The sequence below is a fragment of the Esox lucius genome, chromosome 4 (assembly GCF_011004845.1).
Source record: "Esox lucius isolate fEsoLuc1 chromosome 4, fEsoLuc1.pri, whole genome shotgun sequence".
NCBI lineage: Eukaryota > Metazoa > Chordata > Actinopteri > Esociformes > Esocidae > Esox > Esox lucius.
In genome coordinates, this window is record NC_047572.1 from 12,677,834 (window position 1) to 12,704,113 (window position 26,280).

Genomic DNA, 26,280 nt, shown 5'->3' on the forward strand with positions numbered 1-26,280 from the left:
CAGTGAACTCATTGTCATGTTCAAGAAACCAATTTGAAATGATTCGAGCTTTGTGACATGGTGCATTATCCTGCTGGAAGTAGCCATCAGAGGATGGGTACATGGTGGTCATAAAGGGATGGACATGGTCAGAAACAATGCTCAGGTAGGCAGTGGCATTTAAACGATGCCCAATTGGCACTAAGGGGCCTAAAGTGTGCCAAGAAAACATCCCCCACACCATTACACCACCACCACCAGCCTGCACAGTGGTAACAAGGCATGATGGATCCATGTTCTCATTCTGTTTACGCCAAATTCTGACTCTACCATCTGAATGTCTCAACAGAAATCGAGACTCATCAGACCAGGCAACATTCTTCCAGTCTTCAACTGTCCAATTTTGGTGAGCTCGTGCAAATTGTAGCCTCTTTTTCCTATTTGTAGTGGAGATGAGTGGTACCCAGTGGGGTCTTCTGCTGTTGTAGCCCATCCACCTCAAGGTTGTGCGTGTTGTGGCTTCACAAATGCTTTGCTGCATACCTCGGTTGTAACGAGTGGTTATTTCAGTCAAAGTTGCTCTTCTATCAGCTTGAATCAGTCATCCCATTCTCCTCTGACCTCTAGCATCAACAAGGCATTTTCGCCCACAGGACTGCCGCATACTGGATGTTTTTCCCTTTTCACACCATTCTTTGTAAACCCTAGAAATGGTTGTGCGGGAAAATCCCAGTAACTGAGCAGATTGTGAAATACTCAGACCGGCCCATCTGGAACCAACAAACATGCCACGCTCAAAATTGCTTAAATCACCTTTCTTTCCCATTCTGACATTCAGTTTGGAGTTCAGGAGATTGTCTTGACCAGGACCACACCCCTAAATGCATTGAAGCAACTGCCATGTGATTGGTTGATTAGCTAATTGCATTAATGAGAAATTGAACAGGTGTTCCTAATAATCCTTTAGGTGAGTGTATGTTATGTGAATCACGTTCATTTTTGTAACAGACTTGAATGTAGAAATTACATTTTGGGCTTACAGGCCCTCATGCGTTCCCTTCCGAGTGGCCGAGGCATCTCGCGTCAATTTGCCTCCTGTAAATGTATGTTGGGCAAAACACTCCTACCTTGCTGGCTAGTTGTCTGACGTCCATACCACACTGATGGCTAGCAATCCAGCTAACAATGTGTGCATTTGATTTTGATATGGCTCCTTTCTTGGGAAACAAGTGTACTTTAAGCTTTACTTCAGATGCACTGGCTGTGGCGAGCTACTCACATTCAAACCACCATGCCTACTCTTTCAGACCTTATAACTTTTAGAGCTGAATTATGTTCACTAACAGCTTGTAGAGTGCAGTCTTTAGGCAACCACCAAACAATATAAAAGAACCTCTGTAAATGAGCAGACGCATTTGTTCACTCCATGCGAACAATATCCAGGCCCGGCGGGCTGGATGAGATGCCTGAGGGGGCATAATTTTTTTTTATAAATGAGGGGGCGTATCTAATCACTAGTGTATATGCATGTAAAGCTGATCCTGATGTGTGATTGTGATGACCAGACTAGGTCTAATTCATACACCATCTGCTGTGTATATGGGGAAACAGAACTGGGGGGCACAAGTTTCTACCTTTTTGAACCCCCACCCCCAGCGTGGCACCGGGCCTGACAATATCGGTGCTTTGTTGGTGGGATAAATGCCGATACAAATACATCTGTGAAAGGTCGATTTTGGCTTATTTTATTGGTCAACCGATAAATCGATCGGGCTCTACCTATCATTATACCATAACTGACAAAGTAAACTACAAGGTAGAAACAATCCGTGTCAAACAATATCAATATATAATTTCTCTCATGTAACATGTTTTGCTTCATTCACAGTGAAGAACGCTCACATTCCATCACAGACAATTGGCTGTCTTATTCTGTGTTTACAACGGTAGCCCAATTTTGATATTATTTTCTCCAACCAATCACACAATATCTTTTAACATCAAATCTCTTTCGGAAGAGTCAATCTGACAAAAGTGGGAGAGAAAAAAAACAGAACTGTTGTATGACATGTTGGAATTTCAGTAAATAAATATTGTTCAAGCAGAGTTGTCCATCAGTGTCTTAGGCAGATTTTCAAAACATAGTCTCGTTAGTCTTGGATTGGTGTTCTAGAATCAGTTTTGCCCGGTAGATATCAAGATATGGACAGGACAGGCCTGATCCTGGACCAGCACTGCTACAGCAGTCTGTCTGTGATTGTATAGGCAGCACCTGGACCACTTCAGCAAAATAGTGTCTGAATCAGTGTTCTTTATCACTGTGAACATTCTTCGCCCATTCAGGTGCCCTCTTTGGAATGTGCTGGACTGAGTCTGCAACTGGCACTTAAGTAACATTAACTGGTACAAATTGTTCCTTGAGTGTTCTGTAGTTCGGGATCCTAAAGGTTCATTCTTCATATTGTAAGTACTGAATTGATTGATGACATATATATTCCTATATATTGATATATATATATTCCTGTTATGGAATCCAGAAAACAAATGTTTATGTTGGAAAAAATGACGTTGGTATATCCAGAAAAGTCCTTGATTGCAAAGGAAAAATATATAAAGTACATATACGAAAAAGTGATATTTGTTTTTAAATAAGGCTAATATAAATACTCTCATATAATAATAATATCCAACAGCATTATTACACTTCTTAAAAGGAAAAATATGTTTGAGAAGATTCAGTTACATTATTTTCACTTTTACATGGGGCACCACTTCAGTCTTTGGATAGACGTCAATGGTTGGTGTCAAAAGCTGCCTCCGCAAACCTCCATTGTAAGTATGCGAAGGCACTGTCTAAGTCCTAGCGGCTGACACGCATGGTCTTTTTGCCGATACTTTTCACCCCCTGGACAAAGCGTGTCAAGAGTTATTTTTAAGTCAGTGTCCATTCACTGAGAGTACAACTGACCTTTAACAAAAGACACTTGGGGGCATTGGAGTGAACATGGATCCCTCGCAGGCATCAAGTGGAGTGGACACGGAGTCAAGAGGGTCTGGGGCCACACAAAAGTACTTTCAAGTCAAGAGATACCACCTTGAAGGCACTCGTGTACATGGATAGGAAAACGTTACCCGCTTAGTGTAGCCTTTGCTTGCATATGTTAGCATAGTCAAGCATACCACGGTTATCACAGCTTAGCCTAGCCTCAAACAAACTCCTCCTCACACTGGGACTCCCCCACCAGTAGCGAGTGTTTGTCAGGTTCACTGAAGGCCAGGCTATGGAGGGAGTGCTTGTCGGAGCGGAGGGAGTTGATAGAGGCGCGGCTGAAGTTGACGACACGGTCTAAAAGGCTTAGCTTGGGAGAAGGCCGGCGGAGCTCGCCCATGCCGATGTGGACGCTAACGTCTGATAGGCTGGCTGTCTTCTGCTTGCCCAGCCGAGAATCCAGCAGCTCCGGGCTGGGCTTAGTGTAACTACAAAGAAAAATGAGTTAGATGTGTACAGAAACATAAAAAGATGTTGGCATTTTAGTGCAAGTTTTTGTCTAACAGCAAGGAGAGTGTGGAAAGGAGAACGCTATGCTACGCTAATACCGGCAAATGACCAATCTGATCTGATTGTTTGCCAATAGTTAGGCAAAACAGACATTTCTAGACAGCCTAATACCACAGAACTGGGTGGGAAATTGACCCAGTCTGGTAACGTACCATTTGAGCAGGAGGGAAGAGAGCACCACAGAGACAGAAGACAGGGCCATGGCTGCAGAACCCATCCAGGGCTGGAGGACCAGACCAAAGGGCATGAACACGCCTGCAGCGATGGGGATCCCGACCAGGTTATAAATGAGAGCAAACACAAAGTTGATCCTGATTCTCTTGACAGTCTTCTTTGACAGGTCGATACTCCCCACCACGTCCAACAGGTCATTCTGTGGACAGTGGGGATATACAGAGAGGAGAGAAAAATATAGGGGAGGGAGAAAATATATATATATTTATACACCACACCCTCAGCATCAATCCAATGCATCTGGTTTTCAGGGATACAGTACCAACAACCGCTAAATTGTTTCTTTTATCCAAACATTTTAATATGTAGATATTCTCAGATAGCTGGGCATACAGTGCCTTTGGAAAACATTCAGACCCCTTCACTTTCTCCACACCTAGTTGTATTAGACTTAATTGATAACTTTTTTGGCATCAATCATGGATTTGGGAAGTTTCTTCCATTCTCATTTGTAGATCCTCTCAATCTCTGTCAGACTGGATGCGGAGCGTCAGTGAACTGCAATCTTCAGGTCTCCCCACAGAAGTTCGGTCTTTGTCTGGGCCCCTCAAGGACTCACAGACTTGTCCCGAAGACACTCCAGTGTTGTCTTGGCTGAACACATCAGGTTGTTGTCTTGGCTGAACACATCAGGTTGTTGTCTTGGCTGAACACATCAGGTTGTTGTCTTGGCTGAACACATCAGGTTGTTGTCTTGGCTGTAAACATCGGGTTGTTGTGGTGCTCAAACTGAAATGTTCTACCTGGTCTGAGGTCCTGTGCACTCTGGATCAGGGTTTATTTAAGGACCTCTGTATTTTTATCCATTCATCCTTCCCTCAATCCAGACTAGTCTCCTAGTCCGTCCCTGCTTCTGAGTAGCATCCCCATAGCATGATGCTCTCACCACTGTATTTCACAATAGGGATGGTATTAACCTGGTGAAAAACATTACCTTGTTTTAACAGACCCAGGATTTAGTATTTATGCTTAATAGTTTGAATATGCGCAGGGAAACAACCCTCTCGTTCACCGGTGGGGATGAAAATCAGTACCTCCAAATCCGAGGCCATGGTCCTCAGTCGGAAAAGGGTGGCTTGCCCACTTCAGGTTGGTGGAGAGTGCCTGCCTCAAGTGGAGGAGTTTAAGTATCTAGGGGTCCTGTTCACGAGTGAGGAAAGGATGGAACGGGAGATTGACAGACGGATTGGTGCAGCTTCTGCAGTAATGCGGTCGATGTATTGGTCTGTCGCAAGGCGAAGCTCTCGATTTACCGGTCAATCTACGTTCCTACTCTCACCTATGGTCATGAGCTTTGGGTCATGACCGAAAGGACAAGATCCCGGATACAGGCGGCCGAAATGAGCTTTCTCCGCAGGGTGGCTGGGCGATCCCTTAGAGATAGGGTGAAAATCTCAGTCACCCGGGAGGAGCTCAGAGTAGAGCCGCTGCTCCTCCACATCGAGAGGGGTCAGCTGAGGTGGCTTGGGCATCTGTTCCGGATGCCCCCTGAACACCTTCCTGGGAAGGTGTTCCGGGCCCGTCCCACCGGGAGGAGACCCCGGGGAAGACCTAAGACACGCTGGAGGGACTATGTCTCCCGGCTGGCCTGGGAACGCCTCGGTGTCCCCCCGGAAGAGCTGGAGGAAGTGTCTAGGGAGAGGGATGTCTGGGCATATCTGCTTAGACTGCTGCCCCCGCGACCCGGCCCCGGATAAACAGAAGAAAATGGATGGATGGAGTTTGAATATGATCTCATCAGACCAAACTTTTTCCTCAAGTGGCATGTCTTATGCATTTAACAAAGAGTGATTTCTGTTTAGCTACTTTACCATAAAGGCCTGATAAATGGAGTGGTTAAGAGATGGTTGTCCTTTTGGCTTGTTGTCACATCTGCAGAGAAAATCTAAAGTTGCCACTGGGGTCTTGGTCACCTCCCTGACCAAGGCCCTTATGTGCTGGTTACTTAATTTGACCGGAAGGCCAGGTCTAGGAAGAATCTTAGTAATTTCAAACTTCTTCAATTTCTCTGTGTTTCTAGAAACTTCTATGCCTTGACACAATTCTATGTTGAAGGTCTACAAAGATTTCCTTTGACTTCATAGCTTATTTTTCCCTGACAAGCACTGTGAAGCTCTCACCACTAAGATAGGATTGTGCCTTCCTAAATCATGTCCAATTAACTAAACTCCAATTAATGGAGTACCTATCTACACAAGACTTTTGAGTTTGACATTTTCAATAAATTGGGGACCATTTATAAAAAGTTTTCACTTTGTCATTTTGGGGTATTGTACGGAAGAGGATTAGTGCCAAGCAATAATAAAAAAAAATTAACCATCTCGAGATTAAAGTCTTTATAATGCGAGATTAAACTCGTTACATTTTCAGAAAAAAGTTGAAATACAATCTTGAGAATAAACTCATTAAATATCAAGAATAAAGTTTAATAATCCATTTTATGGTATCCTGGGAAACCACGAAACCTCTATGAAACTTGCGTAGGTGAAGCCAGCGATAACCTTGCATTTGTCCACTGGTTGTCAATTCATGTTGGACAAAAGCGAGTACATCGCGCAAATTGGACAGATTTTTTCTTCGAAAAAAACTAGCCGCTTGCAAATTCTCTTTAAGATTCGTATGCTAATTATAATTCTGTCATAATTAGCTAAAGTTGATAGTATTTCTTTGTTACTGAAAGAAAGTCTGTAATATAGCTTGACTAATTGTTCCAACTCTGCCATGTCCTCTATCAGTATAGGCTATGCAATGCACACTGATCAAATGCGTTATTCTCTGCATTTAATTTAGACTTTTATTCTCGATATTTAATGAGTTTATTCTCAAGATCGTATTTTGACTTTTTTTCTCGACATTTTACAAGTTTAATCTCGCATTATAATGACTTTAATGTCGAGATGGTTTTATTTTTTTATTATTGTTCGGCACTAATCCTCTTCCGTAGTATTGTGTGTAGATTGATGACAGGATAAATATTTTTCATCAACTATCAACTGTCTATAATACAACAGAATGTGAAAGGGTCTGAATATTTTCCATAGGCACTATCCTTCTGAACATTTTAGCATGGTACTATTCTCATACAGACAGCCTCTTCTCCTCACCCTGATCAGCACCACATCAGCTGCCTCTATGGCCACGTCGGTGCCGGTTCCTATGGCGATGCCAACGTCTGCCATGGCTAGAGCAGGCGAGTCGTTGACCCCGTCACCGACCATGGCCACCCTCTTCCCCGCCAGCTGTAGCTGCTCCACTTTCGCCACCTTGTGGCTGGGCAGCACCTCCGCAAACACCTTCCTGATGCCTACCTGCAAGGCGGAGGGCGGGGGAGACACAGTCAGGGGCAGACCCAATAAAATCATCTGTCCTAAGTTTACACTTTGCAATTGAAGTAGACTAACCCCTAGTGGCAACCAGAGTACCACCCTGGACTAGTGGGATTGTGGGTAAACCAAGTTACTCTCACCTGGGCAGCGATGGCCCGAGCGGTCTTGCTGTTGTCTCCTGTCATCAGAATTACCTCCAGCCCCATGGCCTGAAGGGTGTGAACGGCCAACTCAGCCTCGGGCTTCACCGTGTCTGCTATGGCTATCATGGCACACAGGAGGCCTACAGAGACAGACGAATTAGAGTCCATTCATCCAATGGGTCCCGGGGCATCACAAATCTGTTCTACTAACACATTAAAGCATTGACCAGAACATCCAATCAATCAGAAAGAACCAAACAACAAAGCAAAATGCAGTGTTATCTGGCACTAAATCAGCGGCACACTGTGGAAAACAATTTGACCATGGTTACTGATCAAAACCTTAGAAAAGCCTTGAGTAGAAGACTGGCTGAGCACAGCCTGACCAGTAGAAGGATTTATTACTGTTCACCGACTGTCCCGTTTACACTCTTGATTATTATTACTTTAATGACACTATATTATACCTAATACATATTCCCAGAGTAGGCTTCGGTAGTATGTACATAGTTACGTCATACCAAGAAATTACATAATTTGAATTTAGTTGACGGAGAAAAAGAGAGAGAGAAGAGACATGGCGGGGAGAAACACAAACTCCATCCCAACAGTTGGTAATTCCTGAGATGCAGTCCCAACGTCCATAGTAGAAGCCCATTTACAATGCAGTGAGCCAATACACTGCGTACGCTAGGCTGGTGTTGACATTGGAACAGGGAGTCTGAGCTATTCCCATTCAATCTTTTCAGATTAGTGCCTAGAGGTACGGATGAGATCAATAAGGAATTGGCAGCCAGTCTGAATACCCAGCCAGCCACCAGCACATCTGTGGCCTCTGCATACACATGCGAGCATGCACGCACACGCGCACTCTCGCTTGCACACGGTACTCACTGTCGACCGCCACCAGCACAGCGGTGCGTCCCCTGCGTTCGTGTTCGGTCATGGCCTCGTCTACCTCAGGTTTGATCTGCAGAGCGTTCCTCCTCATCCACTCCCTGTTGCCTATCAGCACCACGTAGGAGGCAGTCTGCACCAGACCTTCACGCGCACCAGGGGACACGGGGAGACCGGTTAGCGAGACGCTCTCACACACTCACCCGTGGTCAACTACAGAACGCGGCTGACCCGTGGTTACCAGGTGCTGTGGTACGTTAGGGTAAAATGTCTCCTCTCTTCAGATCTCTCGGTTTAAAGTTGGGAACAGACTGAGCGTTTAGAGAAGAGGTAGACAAGACTAGCCGGGACTTCCCAGTACGTACTGAGGGGCTGAGGGTCCATGATGAGAGGGTGAGATCCGGGTCCGCAGGAGCTCCTGGAGTCACTGATCTGGACCAGAATCCCGTTTCTCTGGTTGTTGTCTTCACTGTCGCTGTCCCCCTGGTGCTGTCTGAGCAGGTTCTCTGTGTTACTGACCTGGCATCTGATACCGCAGCCTGGCACGGCCTGGAAGTCTGTACAGGTACCAAGAGAATCTGTACCCAGCTCCTAACACACACACACACACACACACACACACACACAACAGAGAAACACACGGCCTGGTTTACTGAAACAACACTCTCCTTCTCTGTGCCACTAAAATGTTTCATGGGGGGTGGACAGAAGTTGAGAACAGGACAGTAGCACCATGCTCTACGTACTGTGGTTATGTGATACTGACGAGGTTTTGGTGTCAGGGATCAGACGTACCTGTTTGCAGTACTTGGTAATGGCGGCCCCCAGTGGGTGTTCGCTGTTGTTCTCAGCAGTTCCTACGATGGCCAGCAGGCGGGAGCGAGGCATCCTGTTCCCCTCCACAACAATCTTAACCTGGACGACTTTGGGAGCTCCGTATGTAATGGTGCCCGTCTTGTCAAACACGACTATCTGGATCTAGAGAAGGAAAATCAGGGACATTCGACTGAGAAGTTCTTTGGAAAAGTCTGTTATCTAGGAAGATGGAACATCATTTCATTTAAAAAAAAAAAAAAAGCAAGGTTAATTTAGAAACCTCTATTCAAAGAATAAATCTATGACTCATAACTTAAATTGGATACCACTGTGAGTTTCTACAGAAGCCATTTTGTCAAATCACTGAAACATCCTAACAATCCTTGTTATCGACAGATTAGTATCACTATCATACCACTCTCTTCGTCTGCATTGTCTCATTTGTTTAGTGTCCCCATCATCCCTCACCTTGTGGGCCATCTCCAGGGGTTCCCCTCCCTTGATGAGGATGCCATTCTGAGCCCCCACCCCTGTGCCCACCATCACTGCAGTTGGGGTCGCGAGGCCCAGAGAGCAGGGGCAGGCAATACACAGCACTGTGATGGAGGCCTGGAAAGCAAACCTGATCACTGCTTCTGCCTTAGAGATGCTCTTGTCATAGCCCTGTAGAGGGAGACAGAGACAGTTTGCACGGTCAGTTCTCATCATAGCCCTGTAGAGGGAGACAGAGACAGTTTGCACGGTCAGTTCTCATCATAGCCCTGTAGAGGGAGACAGAGACAGTTTTCAGGGTCAGTTCAGATTATAGTGCTTTAGAGGGAGACAGAGAGGGAGTGTGCATGGTTACACTTCAATAGTTTAATGCTGATTTTCTTTCCATCGATCAGTTTCCCAAGAGGACAGATTAAAGTCAGATTTCCCATGTAGGGCCTTACCATACTGCCTTTACAGAGGAGAAACAAAGGGAAGATTAAATACTTGATGTGAAGCAAGTTCTTAATTGACCTACAAGAGTAGATCACAGCCTCTGTTGTGGTACAAAGCTAAGAGGAGGTTGTGGAGAAGTTTAACAACTCTGAAATTCCTAGACAGAGTTATGGATGCAAAAATCTAAAGGAAACTGTCATTTAAAACATATTTTTAAGGTTATACAGTTAAAGTGTACAGTAGAACTAAGCTATTTTATTAAAGAATGAATGGTTAAATATAATTCATTTCAACAGTATATTCCCAAAATGTTTTTTAAATATAGTTGATAAATAGAATAAGACTACTCACAGGAAAGTATTTCTCAACCAGAGGGAAATCCACAAAGCCAATTAGTATCCAAGCAAACAGAGTAAGGAGAGAGATGGCAACGATGAACGGAACAAAGTAACCACTGATTTTATCAGCATACTGTTGAATGGGAGCCTGCAGGGAAGAGGTCAAGTGTCAGAGGTGAACAAAAGATCAGAGAGAGTGCTTTGAGTTAAAGCTTTTTCATTAATGAGCCACTGAAAAATATACTTTGCCAGACAAAACATTGTGGACAGTAAACATATATAGCTATCCAACTGAATCCCAAATGTATTATGAGCGTCATTATTCCCATCACCTTGGATGTCTGCGCCTCCTCCACCAGTTTGACAATCTGGGAAAGGGTGGTGTCCAGACCCACGTGAGTAGCACTGATGAGCAGAGAGCCGTTCTGGTTGATGGAGCCAGCAATCACAGAGCTGCCTGGCTTCTTAGTCACCGGCATGGCCTCTCCTGGAGACACAAAACGCATCAAGGTGAGACATTAGCCAGGCTGACAGACCGGCACCCAACAGCCTGACACGCCGGCACCCAACAGCCTGACACACCGGCACCCAACAGCCTGACACACCGGCACCCAACAGCCTGACACACCGGCACCCAACAGCCTGACACACCGGCACCCAACAGCCTGACACACCGGCACCCAACAGCCTGACACACCGGCACCCAACAGCCTGACACACCGGCACCCAACAGCCTGACACACCGGCACCCAACAGCCTGACACACCGGCACCCAACAGCCTGACACACCGGCACCCAACAGCCTGACACGCCGGCACCCAACAGCCTGACACGCCGGCACCCAACAGCCTGACACACCGGCACCCAACAGCCTGACACACCGGCACCCAACAGCCTGACACACCGGCACCCAACAGCCTGACACACCGGCACCCAACAGCCTGACACACCGGCACCCAACAGCCTGACACACCGGCACCCAACAGCCTGACACACCGGCACCAAACATGTGGCTCCCAGAGTGTTCGATTCCTGGGATCAATCGTAGGTAAATGCACGCAATCCTCGACTGTAAGTTGCCTTTGCAGTTAAACAGACATAAAATAATCCAGTACCACAGCGTATGAGAGAAATGCCAGATAAAAATAAACATTTGGCATTCTCAGACATTGATGCTGCGCTGTCACCCACCTGTTATGAGGGACTCATCAGCCATGCTGTGTCCCTCGATGACCCTCCCATCCACGGGGAACTTCCCCCCTGGGACCACCCGGACCACGTCTCCCCTCTGGACCAGCTCCACGTCCACCTGCTCCTCACTCAGCACCGACATGTCACTGTTCAGAGTGACCACCGTCGCCTCAGTGGCCTGCAGGGACATCAGCTTGGACAGGGCCTCCGACGTCTTACTCTGGGGGTTAGATTGGTTAGGTGTTGGTAGCATGATTAGCCACTAGCACTACACTTCCTACACTCCACCACCAGGGGGAAGCAGCCACCACCCACAGTACAGTGATAATCTATATTATGCTGCGGGTCTTAAGCTCCAGCCAAGGCCTCGTCAGCTGCAATCACACAGAAACATGCAGGGCTACAGACTTGTTTCATAACACTCCCTCTAACCTAGAGGAAGCACAACTAGCTACAACTTTAGGGGAAATGAAACAAGCAACTCAAGCGTTTTTTTTGTCCTTAACATAGCTTGCTGGAAGCAAGAAATTTTTTTTTCAGGAGAGGTTCTATGGGAAATATTTTTGTTACCTGCAATCTGTTACCACAGTAAATGGTGGAAAGTAAGGCCGCGAAACAGGTCCAAGAATACAATTTTAATTATTTGACAACGTTTTGCAATTTGATTGCGATAAAAAAACATGCAAAAAGAATCAAACAGCGAGGAGGTGGAACTTAATTGATTGAGTGACAGCAAGGGGAAAACACTTTGTCCATGTTTGCCTGTGAAGTAATTTTTCGAAGAGAGGGGTAAAGCAAAAAGAGAAAAAACTATAAAAGGAGACACACGGCTGAGTGGACTTTTAAAATACTGAATGCGAGTAGCTGCGTCTCGGCCTTCGACATACATGTACTGGTGAAGCATGGGTTTAAATCCGGCCCACTGCTCATTCAGGAAAACCCCTCTACCTCTCCACACTATCCTGTCAAATCAGGTATGAAACTGCCAAAAAATATCTTCAACATTCAACATGCAACACTCATTATTAAACAGGCAAGCCTAGTTCTGCCAGCCTGCGATATGAAGAACGTTGTTGCCCAGGCTGGATTCGATCCACAGTTTAATGTGTCTTTAAACAACAGGCGTGGGTGCACGTGAAACAGGTAGATATGTGGTGTCTGTTTACGTACTGCCAAACCAATTAGTCAAAACTCCACAGATCTCAAAACTAGTCCCCTTCATTAGTTAACATCCAAACCAACAACAGCTTTACTACATTCAACACATTCAATTAGAAAGAGATTACAGTAGATGGCTAGCTAATAACAATACAGGACCTATAATGAAAACCAAGACTCAAATGACTCCACATAACTACGCTATGTAAATCAAAATCGAGAGCAATGTGTTCGTTGTCGGTGCAGTTTGTCCATCGCAAAATAACCATAAACAGTTTTACTTCAGGTTTACTATAATGTAGCTACTGAAGCTTCTAGCCAGCCAAGTTTTAGCCTAGCTATACAGTACATATAATGAAAACAATGACTTCAATGACTCCATGGCTGGTTTGTTTCTTTAAAAAACACTGATAGTTGAATAGCCAACCACTACGCTATGTAAATCGAGAGCAATATCCTTGTCGGTGCAGTTTATCCATCACAATATAACCAACAGTTTTACTTTGGGTTTAATATAATGCAGCTACTGAAGCGTGTAGCCAGTGAAGTTCTAGTCCATCTTAAACAAATCCTAATCTGTCTGGTCCGTGGCGAGGATCGGACCACGGTCACCTACATGATACTCCGCTATTTAACAATGGGTAGTCAGTTAGTCAGTCAGTAAGAGACATTCGCTCTTCTCAGCCTGCTCCACCTACGCGATCCGGCAAAACATTTACAAAAACATGACATTGCCGGCCAGTATGAAGACCTGCATGAAGAAAACATTGATTAATATGGTCATACCTCATATACAGTAAGGCCATACCTTGGCGATCTGCTCCAGCCAGCGCCCCAGGGAGATGAAGACAAAGAGCATGGGGGGCGTGTCGAAGAAGGTGATGGGGTTCACCTTTGCCTTTTCTATCATGGCGACCATGAGGATGACCACAGAGTAGGTGAAGGCTATGGAGGTGGCCAACACAATCAGCACGTCCATGTTGGCAGTTTTGTGTTTCAGGGCCTTGTAAGCCTGACTGTAGAAGTAGCGACCACCAATAAACTGAACAGAGAATGGGGAATTAGAGCTGGGAAAACACTCACTTTAGATTTCATTTCTAAAATGTGTTCCACGCAGCAGAATTATCAAAAAAAAAAAAGTGTGCAGCGTAATATGAAGATAACTGTGGTTTTACTTTAGGGGCTGGTATCTATTCCACTCAACAGTCCTGTATGTTCAACACAATGTCACCTGAACGCTCTTTCACAACACCCACTTAAATCCCTCTCCACCCCTTCCCCCCACTCCATCCAGCCCCCTGCAGTCACACCCCACCTGTACGGGAACACAGAACAGGAAGGAGATGAGGTTCATGATGCTGAGGCCTGGGAGCAGCTGTTTCTCCAGGAACATGTTGGAGTGGTAGTGTTCACGGTCCTCTGTGGTGGCGTTGTGGTGGTGAGACGTGCTGATCTGGTGATCCACTATGATCATGTAGGTCATCATACCCATGACCGGAACACAGAAGAACAGGCTGACCAGAAATGACCTCCTCCATCTGGTAGAACAGACGGGAGAGAGATGAGAGGAGACAGACAGGTAGTGAGGAATAGACAGGGACAGACCGACTGACAGAACGAGACACCCAGACTGACAGAGAGTGAGACAGACAGAAAGAAAGACTGACAGAGAACAGGACAGATAGATGCAGACAGACCGACAAAATGAGATTCAGAGAGACCCAGAGGGTGAGAAAGTCAGACAAACAGACAGTCAGCACTCACTGTCTGATCTCTCTACTGTGATCCAGGTGACTGCCAGTGTGATCTTTCTTCACTAGAGAGGCGTCAAACCCAAGGTTCTGCAAAGAAAACCCGATTTCATGATCATATAACAACACAAATCCAACTCAAATTTTACTAGGTAGGCTGTGTCATTCCCAAAAGCGTCGATGGGTTGTGACCTGTGAATAAACCCAAGGACTGAACTGGCAACCGACACAAAGACAAGATAGCTTAATATTACAGGGATAGTACCTCTATATGTTTAATGACGTCTCGAGGCCCCGTCACCTCGGGGTCATACTTGACATGGGCTTTGTTGGTTGCCAGGGCGACAGAGGCATACATAATACCCTTCTCTTTCATCAGGCTGGACTCGATTTTGTGAACGCAGGAGGCACATGTCATTCCTCTGACCTGCAGGAATTGACAGGACACAATGACCATTTAAGGCGGTGCAGCGCCGAGATATTTCCCTACTGAAGAGTTAGCGCACCCGCGGACACACCAGCAGAAATAACATTAGCCCGTGAAAAAACCTTGCAACACTATAGTCTGTCTGGTGATGAGAATGAGAAGGCTAGAACACACCACTAGCTCGAGGGTTCCATCAGAACCATCACAGTTCTCCATGACAGAAGCGGTGAAGCCGAGCTCTCTGACATACTCTGCGATCTTCAGAGGGTCAACTGCTTCTGGGTTATAACGCACCTCAGCCTTGCTGGCCATCAGGGCCACGAGCACAGAGTAGATACCTGCACAGGAGAACAAAGGATTACATTAAACAAATGAGCCATTAGGCTTGTTATCCATGGACAGCCTCTGGTTATCATTGGTAAATCGCTATAAAATAATTGGTAAGATCAGCACACATCAGGAGCCAAGACATGACTGAGACAGAGAAGAAAGGAGAGACTCAGAGTCCAAAACCAGATCAGAACAAAGTCCAATCCAAGAATGCAATTATAAATGGATCAGATCATAACTACACTGCTCAACAAAATGTAAGAGAACACATACATTACACATCGGGTCTCGATGTAGGAAATATAATAGAGATCAAAATCTTTACTCTACATTGTGTTATTCGTTGAGAACAAAATGACATAACAATGGTCAGTGGAAACCAAAATCACCAGTCGATTGAGGGCTGGATTCAAACTCACACCGAAAATCAAAGAAAACAATTGAAATCACAGGCTGTTCCAACTTGTGAGTATTTCATCATGTCAACTCATAATGTGACTCAGTAGTGTGTTTGGTCCCCACGTGTCTGTATGCACTCCCGACAACATCTGGTCATGCTCCTGATGGTGTATCAGTGAGCTCCTGGACAGTCTGTTGCGCTACTTGGCGGTATTGGATGCACCGATACATGACGTCCCAGAGGCTCTGAATTGGATTCAGGTCTGGGGAATGTGAGGGCCAGTCAATGGCATCAATGCCTTCATCATCCAGGAACTGCCTACACACTGACCACATTGTGTAAGCACCAGGAGGAACCCAGGGCACCAGGGTAATGTCTGACGATGGGCCTGAGGATTTCATCCCGGTACCTAACAGCAATCAGTGTACTGTTGGCTAGCACGTGGAGGTCTGTGCGACCCTCCAAGGATATTCCTCCCCAGACTATCACTGACCCACTGCCAAACCGGTCATGCTGGATGATGTAGCAGGCAGCATAACGTTCACCACGGGGTCTCCAGACTCTTACTTCTGTCATGTGCTCAGGGTGAACCAGCTCTCATCAGTGAAGAGAACAGTGCGCCAATGGCAGACCTGCCAATTCTGGTGTTCTCTGGCGAATGCCAATCGAGCTGCAAGGTGCTGGGCGGTGAGCACAGCTCATGGAGTCCGTTTCTCACAGTATGGTCAGAAACATGCAGACGAGTTGCCCGCTGGGTGTCATTCTGCAGGGCTCTGGCAGTGCTCCTCCTGTTCCTCCTCACACAAAGGAGCAGATACCAGTCCTGCTGCTGGATTTATGTCCTTTTACGGCCCTGTCCAGCTCTCGTGTAGCAGTACGTCTCCTGGTATCTCCTCCATGCTCTTGAGACTGTACTGGGAGAGACAGCAAGCCTTATTGCGAAGGCACGTATGGATGTGCCATCCTGGAGGAGCTGGACTGCCTGAGCAACCTGAATGGGCTGCAGGTACTTCAAAACTAGAGACTAATCAGTCAGGAAGGATAAGGAGAGAGTAATTGTCTGTGGTCACCACATTCCCTTTTTGGGGGTTGTCTTGCTGTTGCCTCTCCAGTGCACCTGTTGTCACTTTCATTTGCACCAAAAAAGGTGACATTGATTCACAATCGCTTATGCTTCCTGACTGGATAGATTGATATCCCTGAAGGTTAATTGACTTGGTGTTATACTGTGATAATTGTGATGTTCCCTTCATTTTTTTGAGCAGTTATTAAATGAGTTATTTCTCAATCAGTACTTCACTGTCAGCTGGTGTTTACATTGGGGAACAGACTAACTGACCCTTTCCTCTGACTGACAATCAGGGCACTATGGCTGTGTTTACATAGAGAACCTGTTCTATTTATTGTTTTGGTTCTGTACTCCAGCAATTGGGATTTGAAATGATACTACAACAGTGATGTTGAAGTGCAGACTGTCAGTTATAATTAAAAGGGTATTCCCAAATACTGATCAGCTACAGAGTATGGGCGCAGCTTTTTTTGTTAAATGTATCTACTGCTAACTCTTGGCCCTCCTTCAGCCTGGAATGTACAGTGGTGACCAGACATCTTTGTTTTCATGTAGTCAAGGACTATACACTTGGATGTGTGGTACAACGTGTCTGTTGCTACATGTAACAGAAGGCTATTTCATAAATAAACATGACACATACCAGTTGGTTACATTTGCAAGTCACTGAGGAAGCATATTGAATAGAAGACAAATACAGAATGCCTGCTGTATTTTCAAGGTTGTCGATAAGAGTTTTGTTTCTGACATATTTTCTAGGGGGAAGGGTGATGGACCCCAGAAGGAACCGGTCTGCTGCTCTGGCAAAAGCAAATGGGGACTTAATGTAGTTTTTGTACCAGTGTGGCAAAACAAACTGTCATCTGCACGATCAGGGCTTGACATTTACTTTTAGTGTCAGCCAAGGGGATTAATCGGTCTGATTTTCTTTTGTTCACCAATTACAAAAACTACTTTCAGATTACGTTTCTGTAATACAAGAGAAAGAGCAGTACATTTATCCCTGTGCGACTCGTTGAACCCAGAGTAACTCTTTAGGGACAAATTTACACAATACTGGTAATAGAAGGCTATAGCAAAAATAAACATGACACAAACCAGTAGTCAATACAGTTACTGAGGACGAGTATCAAACAGAAGCAAGACGCACGCATGCACACCACACCACATAGTCAGCAGTGGACATTTTAAGCAGTGAAATCTTAGAGGGGCAAACTGCATTTTTTTAAAATCCAAGCTAGCAATGACTCTATTAACTGCACTATACAATGGTAAAACGAGCTAGCAAAAACCTTTTTCTGGCAGCAAAACAATTCATTCAGCCTCATTTACTGAACATGTTAAAGGGATATGTTGGGTTTTAGCATGTTATAGTTCATTTTCTACTTTAAGTGTTGAAACATCATCCATATAGAAGTTGAAGCTATAGACTGAATGTAATTTACAAATGCACAGAGGCTTCAGCTCCTGAGTAACACGGAGAAAAGCTGAATCAGCAGCCCCGGATTTCCAAATGTTGGGTGAAAGTTTAGACGTTACACAATATGAACTATGAATAATGATGTGAGAACTTTGCAGTGGCATAAATACCTCACACTCAGACCAAAACATTTTTATTGTGGTGGCTTGATGTTTGTGTAACTTTATAAATGATGATCATTATTTAGTAAATATTCAGTAATATCGAGTCATTGGATCACTTCAAATATAGAGTTAAGAGCCAAAACAAAAAATTAATAAAATACCTTTTGACAATATATAACAATTATGCTGTGGCTATTCGAAAATACTTTTGTTAGCCTGCATATCAGACCCATCAATTGTATTTACCTACCAAAACAGAACTGATACTAAATGGACTACTACAACAAGATCTGAAAGTGAGCAAATGCCTTGACTAAAGGCCAGGGGTTTACAGAACATGTATCCTGACTAGGTAAAAGTCCACATCCTTTGTATTGTCCTAGATACTTTCTTCAAAAGGACAGTTACTTCAAATCCGCTGTCGTAAACCTTGAAACTGACATGGTGTTCAACTGTTTAAGACCATTCGCATGCTCTATAACAGTGTGAACTAATAGAAGATAAGGCCAAACCATAATTCCCATCATGCAACTGTTACGAATCCCAACTCACCGTGTTCATTCTTGAGGTTCCTCTCAATGTTGGCCACACAGGACGCACAGGTCATTCCACCAATTTGGATGAAGCATTTAGCAGGGGTGTTTTGGCCCCCCCTTCCGCTCTTGGCTGAACCCCTCTCCGGGTCACTGTCCAGGTCCTTGACAGAGGCAGTTGAAACGGCGAGGGAGGTGGTCGAGTTGACACTCTTAACTGGTGCGGTCACAAGGGAATTTGTTTCTAGAAAGACAATATTGATGATCAGTTTCACACCCATTTTCATACTTTCTCCTTCCACTTCCCAAGGCTAGTCCCCAACTGTTGTTCTGTGACGGTACTGTTGTTCTTCATAAACCGATAGTCCTTTATGCTACAGATATACCTATGGGAGTATGGCTTCAGAATGCACAGTACCGTGTAGCTCAGTTGAACTTACCAGGCAGGAAGGCGTCAAATCCCATATCTTCTATGGCTTCCCTGAGCTCGTGGGGTTGGGTAAGGAGAGGGTCGTACTCAAACGTCCCACTGTGACTGGCCAGGGACACTTTGGCTGATCGCACCCCTTTTCGCTGTGAGAGCATACCCTCAATGGATTGGACACAGGACCCGCACGTCATCCCCTCAATGTGGATCAAGGCCACGGCCGACAGGGGCTGGTTGTAGCAGGGCTGGAGTGCAGAGTGGCCGGCCTGGGGCGATGGCTGCGGCGGCGATAGCGAGGGTATGAGCGTGGTGGAGGCGGTTGTGGGTGGAAGACTACGACCTCCAGAGGGGGAGTGCCAGGGCTGGGTTTTAAACGACCCTGGCGGTAGAGCCTCAATGGCCCGCTGAAGCCCGGTCGGAGTCATCACCCTCGGGTCGTAGTGGACGGAGGCGCTCTCCTTCTCCAACGACACCTCCACAGAGGTCACTCCAGCCAGCTTGGAGATGTTATCCTGTATGTTGACCACACAGGAGTGGCAGTGCATGCCGGTCACCCTCAGGGTCGTCTGGGCCAAGTCCATGGACGTCTCCGACTCCTCGGTAGACGAGTCCGCCAGGGGCGGCGTTGAGGGGGCAGGGCTTAACAAGCGCTCCATCTCGCTGACGGACAACTTGAGGGGGCGGGGTTTGGACTTGGGTGTGGCCTTAAAGCCAGCCTTGGCGATCTGGGCAATGATCTCGTCGATGCTGATGAGGTAGGGCAGGTAGAGCACTGTGGCCTCCTGGGAGTCGAGAACCACTGGGAGGAATGGAACAAGAGAATGTTAAGAGCACCATGGGAATATGGCACATGAACAAGATTCACAGGTTCAGTTAATTAAGAACATGGGAATTTCCCATTGAGTCATGTTCAAATTCTGATGACCTGACAAGAACACGCCGCCCTGTTTATTTGAAATCCATTATGACACTAAATGCACATAGCTCCGGTGGCATCTGAAGAATCTGGTGACTAATATATTATTATATTAGTAGAGCTGGGATGACAGATAAGATATAACTGACACCAACAACAAACCACTTATTGTTGACTCACGGGTGGTTTTGTTCTCTGGGTTTAAAAAAAACCTGATGCACACGTGACATTTTAAGTGCACATTTTGCCTTAACCAGTAAGAAACAATATGTGTCTAATTTCATGTGCATTATGGTCCTATTACTGCTATTGTGTGTGTGATCACCAGACCACAGTGAAGTTATATCTATCCGATTTAGATGAGATGTTGTTGAGAAGCTGTCAGTTGTTGTTGGGGCATGCTGTCAGTTGTTGTTGGGGCATGCTGTCAGTTTTTGTTGGGGCATGCTGTCAGTTGTTGTTGGGGCATGCTGTCACCAACAGTTTGGGTCCCACGGTGCTTTCAGATGGTTCAACATTGTGCCTGGAGCGCTTCAGTGATTACTGTACCTTCATTCTACAGGCATTTCACAACATTCTCATTAACAATCACCAAGAATTTACAGCAAAACCGGACTTGGCGGCTGTCTCCTCTGTTTTTAAATTAGAGGGGACTGATAAGTCACAGTAAACATAGGCAGCCCTCCCTGGATCAATCAGTGTAATTTGGTAAATACCTGATCTCTAAGGCAAGACGCAGTGCCTGTCACAGTTGTGGATCTAATTCCAACAGGGGCCGATACAAACAAATACATCAATTAATTCACCCGCTAAAGTTGTTTTTTTCTAAACATCAGCCAACTCAATTCAGTTTAAAAGATTGAGCGTTCTTACCCCTCAGTGTAAAACAATGGTATAAATGCACTGTTCAATTTATCATTGTGATAAGTCAACTGATATTTAAAAGGGTGGTCGGCCAAATTGATCAGTTTAAACCCAATCACCTTTGATCTTCTCAACCCCTTTGAGTTTGTTGATCTTTCCTTCGATGGTGGTGGTGCAGGACAGACAGACCATGCCCTCGATGCGCACCTTCACCAGTTGGGGCTGGGAGGAGTTGGCTGGGTCGGACACTGTCACAGTGGCTGGCACTGTGGTTTCACCTGCGACGCTGGATGTGGGGACCTCTGGGAGGAGGGTCAAGCTACTAACCACCTCGGCCAGCTGTGGTGACCCAATCAGGCCAGGGATGAACGTAACTGACAACCCCCTCTGGTCATGTTTCTCCAGGACCTCCATGACCCCCGGGAGCTGAGCTAGCCTGGCGATAGCCTCCTGTTGGGCATCGTGAGTGAGAAGGGCTGGGAAGGGGAAAAGATGGGTGTCTGTGGAGACAGCTGAGGTTGTGGTGGAGTCTGAGGTGATAGAGTCAAACCCCATGTCCTCAATGGCCTCCGCCAGAGACTCTGGAGTGTGATGGCTGTTGTCGTAGATGATGCTGGCATTCTTGAGCTCCAGAGATACCTGGAAGAGGAGGTACTGTATGTTAAACAAAACTTAAAACCTTTCACATGGTTTAACAACATAAATGACAGTGTAATTCCAATGAAATGGGGAGCTGATATCAGGCGGCTCCCACTATCAGAATTTACCAATTCACATTTTCTTGTCTTATGAACTTCATTTATAAATGATTACAAAAATGTTTGTTTTTCATCAATCCACACACAATATCCCATAATGAGAAAGCAAAAACACGAAGATATTTCTGATAATTTGTTAATAATACAAATCTGAAATATTTAATGTACATAAGTATTTAGTGGGTGAACTGTGAAGATCAGGTCTTATAGAGATGCTCATCAAAGTTTATTTCAAAGGCTTTCACTGGGCCACTCCAGGCCATTCAGACTTGTAGCAAAGCCACTCCAGCATTGTTTTGGCTGTGTGCTTCGTGGTCACTGTTGTGTAGAAACATGGTTCTGTGCACTCTGGAAAAGGTTTTCTTCAAGGATCTCTGCATTTTGCTCTGTTCATCCTTCCTTCAATCCTGATCAGTCTCCCATCACCTGCCACTGAGAAGCATCCCCACAGCAAGATGCACCAACCATTATTCTTCGGCGTAGGGATGGTTGAACCAGGTAATAAACGATGCCCTGTTTTTGCCAGATGTAGTCCATGGCATTCTGGCCTATTAGTTTAATTTGATCTCATGAGATTAGAATATTTTCCTCATGGTCTCGGAGTTCATCAAGTATCATGTAATATGCCTTTACTCAGGAGTGGCTTCTGTCTAGTCACTCCACCATAAAGGGCCAACTGATACAGTGCTACAGAGATGGTTTCCCTTCTGGCAGGCTCGCCCATTTCTGCATAGACACTCTGTTAGCATGGCCGTTTGGTTATTGGTTGGTCACCTCCCTTTGTCATTATGGGGTGTTGTGTAGATTGATGGCAATTATCCTTTTTCTTTTTTTAAATCAATGTCAAAGACAAAAATATACAAATAAAACAGCAAAATGTGGAGAAAGCAAAGGGGTCTGAGTAATTTTCAAAAACACAGTAAATACATGCACTAAAATATTTTACTTTGTTCTCTAGTTTCAATAATTAGGTCTTAAAACTAAAGAGGAATTATGTCTGTTAAAACTATGTAATGGCAACAGTTAATCCCACATGTACAATTGCCATTGTAAAAAGCAGTTATAACTATAAACAGGATATCTAGGATGTGAAGTTTTTCCAGACCAAGGAACACTATAGACCCTAGTAAAGATTCTGCCATATTACTTCCGTTTGGTTACTAGACAAAATCCTCAGCAGACCAAACATTTTGCAATGGATTCCAACAGAACAGAGATCTCAGGTATACTAAAACATTTGCCTTTACTGATGAGAGGACTGGCCTCACAGCTAGTTTGAGCAGTTAAAAGCTAGTTTCAGTAGTTAACAATGAATGAATTGCTCTCTTACACACACGTGCTCACATGCACACAACTTGTGATTCACTGACATTATCACCTGATCACTCTGCACTGACCAAACGAAATTAAAAAACCCCAGGTAGTAAATTGTCTGGACTTTTTCCACTGAGAGAAAGAGTGTGTGTGTGGTGGGGGGTGGCAAGAGTAAAAGATACAGACTGTCCTGTTTTCCTGGTGTTTTAAACTATGGTGTGACCAAAGAAAACTGCCACCCTCATGAAACAAATCTTCCCAGTCCCACTTAAAGGAAGGCTATGTAGTACTGACTGTTCTTTATAACAGCATATGTCCCAGTTCCTTTGAGACACTAATGACATTTCCCATTCTCCGTCTGCTAACCTCCAGCCAGTTATCGACCGTCAATGACCAATGACAAAGCCCTGTAAAGGCCAGTGGACTGTCAGGAAGAACACTATTACATTATCTCCTCATTTGACCAGTGCCTAAGGGGGAAAAACAGAGAGAGAGAGAGAGAGACAGAATGGGAGAGAAGGGCAGAGAGAGAAAGGAAGGTGGGGCCCCATTTAGTGCATTTGGGGCTTGGACCTATAATAAAAAATTGTTAATCTCCAGTTGGACAATGTCTGTGTCCTAAATGGCATCCTATTGCCTTAAAATAACTATTAAAAACCGTCATAAGGCTCTGGTCCAAAGTATTCCACTATAAAGGGAATAGGGTGCTTTTGGGGAATACAATGCCATATCACGACCTCAGAGGAGAGCTGGAGGCTGGGACTAAATACACGTTATGGGATATTGAGTGACCTTAGAGAAATGGAATACAAATCGAGCAGGTACGAGATAAATGGAAAGTGACACATACACTCAGTGTTAATGTAGCTTTCCCAATCCTAGCTAGTTTCACAACAAGTTTATTTGTATCTTCCAAAAACCACAGACATTTCTGCATTGGTGTAAGCGGCGGAAATGCAGACATGCAAATTGAATTGATCAACTCAAAGCAGTTGTCTGATGTGTAATAACACCTATGCCTACTGGGCCTATAGATAAAAATATATTATACACCTGTTATACAGAACCGGATAAAGTCTGGGCTAAAATGCCTTTTCACTGGCAACTCAGGGAAACCAGCTTAACATTTGTATGGGACTCACCTTAATGTGAATTACTCCCGGGAGACTTCTGATTCGCTGCTCAATCGACTGGACACATGAGCCACAGGTCATCCCCTCCACACCCAGACATACTGAGCTCAGTTTGGCTTTCAGAGTCATGGCGAATCCTTCCTCAGTCTGAGACCCAGGGGGGAAAAAAATATTTCACATTCCAGAAAGCAAAGAACAACATCAGATTATAGACTAGTTCGGAGATCACAGTCAGGGCATATTGTTTGTTTCTCACAGCACTACACAAATAAGCGAAAATGGCAAAATGCTGTCATACAATCCAAGATTAGGATTCTTTTGTGATACAGTTACAGTTACCTTTTTCAGTGACTTCTTAACATCACAAAACCTCAACAATCAAAGCGGCAGGCAAACAAATCTGATCCAGATGTATACTGCTAGATCATTAACTTACCAACAAACTTTGATATATTTTTTCCAAATTATATCTGTACTGTAATTTTGAGGATGAATGTAGACTACAGTTATACTAAATACCAGACCAAACATAAGATCTACCAGAACAACTACTTTCAAAATCACACGGATGGATAAAGCTACAACAAGTCGAAGAGATGCTAGTGTTGCTCAGCTCAAAAACAATCGAGTGAGTGTGCAGTTCTAGGGGAGGAGATAACTGTCTTGCCGTCATAGAAGACACGTAGGAACTACTGGCCACATCATTTAGACCAAGTAGACATGATTTTGCTAGAAGAAGGACCAGTTCTCTTATGTTACTTGGAATTACAAACATCATGTTTGTAGTAATGACGTTAATTAATGTAATTTTCCATGACAGGGTCCTAAACACAATAGGTAAGCTAACTTTAATATTAGTATGCTAATTATAAGTGTCCACAGGACTGATTGTGAACATAAATGAGATACCCGTTAGGACTGGCTAGATATATCGTAATATCATTCACAGACCGCAGGACATTCTAGCAAAACAAACTGGGGGGGGGGGGCATCCTGCCTTTGTTAGCTATGCACGTCATATCATAAGCCTACTGGATACGTATAAGCTTCAATGCAATAGAAAAATAATTGGTTTAATAACTTGCGTACCACACAGAAGCAAACAGGGAGTGTATTTTTTCGTAATGACAACAATTAGAACACATCCATAACATTGGCGAGCTAGCTATATATCAGGCTTATTTTGACAGCTTCAGAATCAAGAACAAAAACAAACGACTGAAGCTACCTAGCTCGCAAGCTATCACCAAACGACAGATATTTTCAATACAATGTTTAGATATTTACCTTTTACACAGAAATATATCCTTGTAAAACATGGAAGATGAGGAGGATATTGACGTGGCAAAAACGATATTTGTAACGTTATGTCAGTGGGGGAAAAAGTTGGACTGCCTGACTTGCTACGTGACGCTAGCTTACTAACAGGTAAGCAGTCTCGTGTCAGTCGTTATACTCTCCAGAAAAACGTTACGCGTCGTTGCCGCTGTGACAAGTGCTGTAAAATAAAATACTGATATCCTTTGTTTAATTTGAATCAATAATGACTTTCATATTTCATTTGCCAGGACTTCGAACTTGCCACCCTGTGCGCTGTTTCATGCCGACTATCCACAAGGTTTAAACCGCGGTGGATATGCGCATGCCTGGCCCAGTGAACATTTTGACTGTAATTCAACGTTGAAAAGACGTTTAAGTACAAAGTTGATTCAACGTTGAGTTCTCCGGCTTAAATGAAAGTTGACAATACTAATTGAAGTCCAACATCAAATAAATGAGTAAGACATTCTTCTTTCTGTGATCACCATGCTAGTACTAGTCCAATATAGTCAACAAGTGGTACCACGTTTGTGCCATAAAGACATAAATAGGCTATCCTGATGTTACTGTCGTAAGACTTACTGATATAATACGGATTTAGTTTGAAGAAAGTTTCAGCTATTGCGGAAATGTCTAAATTTGCATTTAGATTGTCTGCTACTGTCATGCTGGATGCTCCATTTGTTTTGCAAAATAGCTTATGTTTTAGTTAAAGGGATGAATTGCGGTGTGGTATGAGGTAGGCCTAAAGTAGCCCTATGTGGTGTGGAATATGGGTGGGGATATTGATAGACATATAAAGGTGTTGCCTTTATGATATTTACCCATTACACTACCATCCCAAGAGTGTGACCTGCCGTGCGTCTTGGAAAATTGTTTTCTCTGT

At 44.6% G+C, this 26,280-nt stretch overlaps 1 protein-coding gene across 3 annotated transcripts; it reads right to left on the reverse strand.

Annotated features, from left to right (window-relative positions):
- Positions 1–1,703: 1,703 nt before the first annotated feature.
- atp7a (ATPase copper transporting alpha) lies at positions 1,704–25,673 on the reverse strand. Of its 3 annotated transcripts, none has more exons than XM_010897258.4 (21): positions 25,362–25,669; positions 24,084–24,221; positions 20,989–21,508; positions 19,103–19,888; positions 18,682–18,906; positions 14,921–15,084; positions 14,585–14,746; positions 14,333–14,409; positions 13,884–14,106; positions 13,377–13,610; positions 11,411–11,630; positions 10,552–10,706; positions 10,233–10,367; positions 9,423–9,617; positions 8,934–9,116; positions 8,504–8,729; positions 8,136–8,282; positions 7,239–7,381; positions 6,877–7,080; positions 3,691–3,911; positions 1,704–3,456 (listed from the first exon to the last, which is right to left on the reverse strand). In XM_010897258.4, the coding sequence occupies exons 2-21, from the start codon at positions 24,201–24,203 to the stop codon at positions 3,186–3,188; spliced, it is 4,611 nt and encodes a 1,536-aa protein (XP_010895560.2). In that variant the 5' UTR covers positions 24,204–24,221; positions 25,362–25,669; the 3' UTR covers positions 1,704–3,185. The 3 variants fall into 3 exon arrangements, with proteins under 3 accessions (XP_010895560.2, XP_010895568.2, XP_019901611.2); XM_010897266.4 differs by lacking the exon at positions 25,362–25,669 and adding an exon at positions 24,511–24,669; XM_020046052.2 differs by lacking the exons at positions 1,704–3,456; positions 3,691–3,911; positions 6,877–7,080; positions 7,239–7,381 and adding an exon at positions 7,393–7,998 and having other exon boundaries at positions 25,362–25,673.
- Between the last annotated feature and the right edge of the window lie 607 nt (positions 25,674–26,280).

What these genes read in the sequence shown, in the direction of transcription:
- atp7a (XM_010897258.4), bottom strand. Translation starts at nt 24,203, where the DNA reads ATGACTCTGAAAGCCAAACTGAGCTCAGTATGTCTGGGTGTGGAGGGG. An exon ending in TGATGAGTCCCTCATAACAG is followed by an intron (nt 10,707 to 11,410) that starts GTGGGTGACAGC and finishes TTGTGTCTCCAG; the next exon opens with GAGAGGCCATGCCGGTGACT. An exon ending in CCCTGGAGATGGCCCACAAG is followed by an intron (nt 9,117 to 9,422) that starts GTGAGGGATGAT and finishes TTCCTTCTCTAG; the next exon opens with ATCCAGATAGTCGTGTTTGA.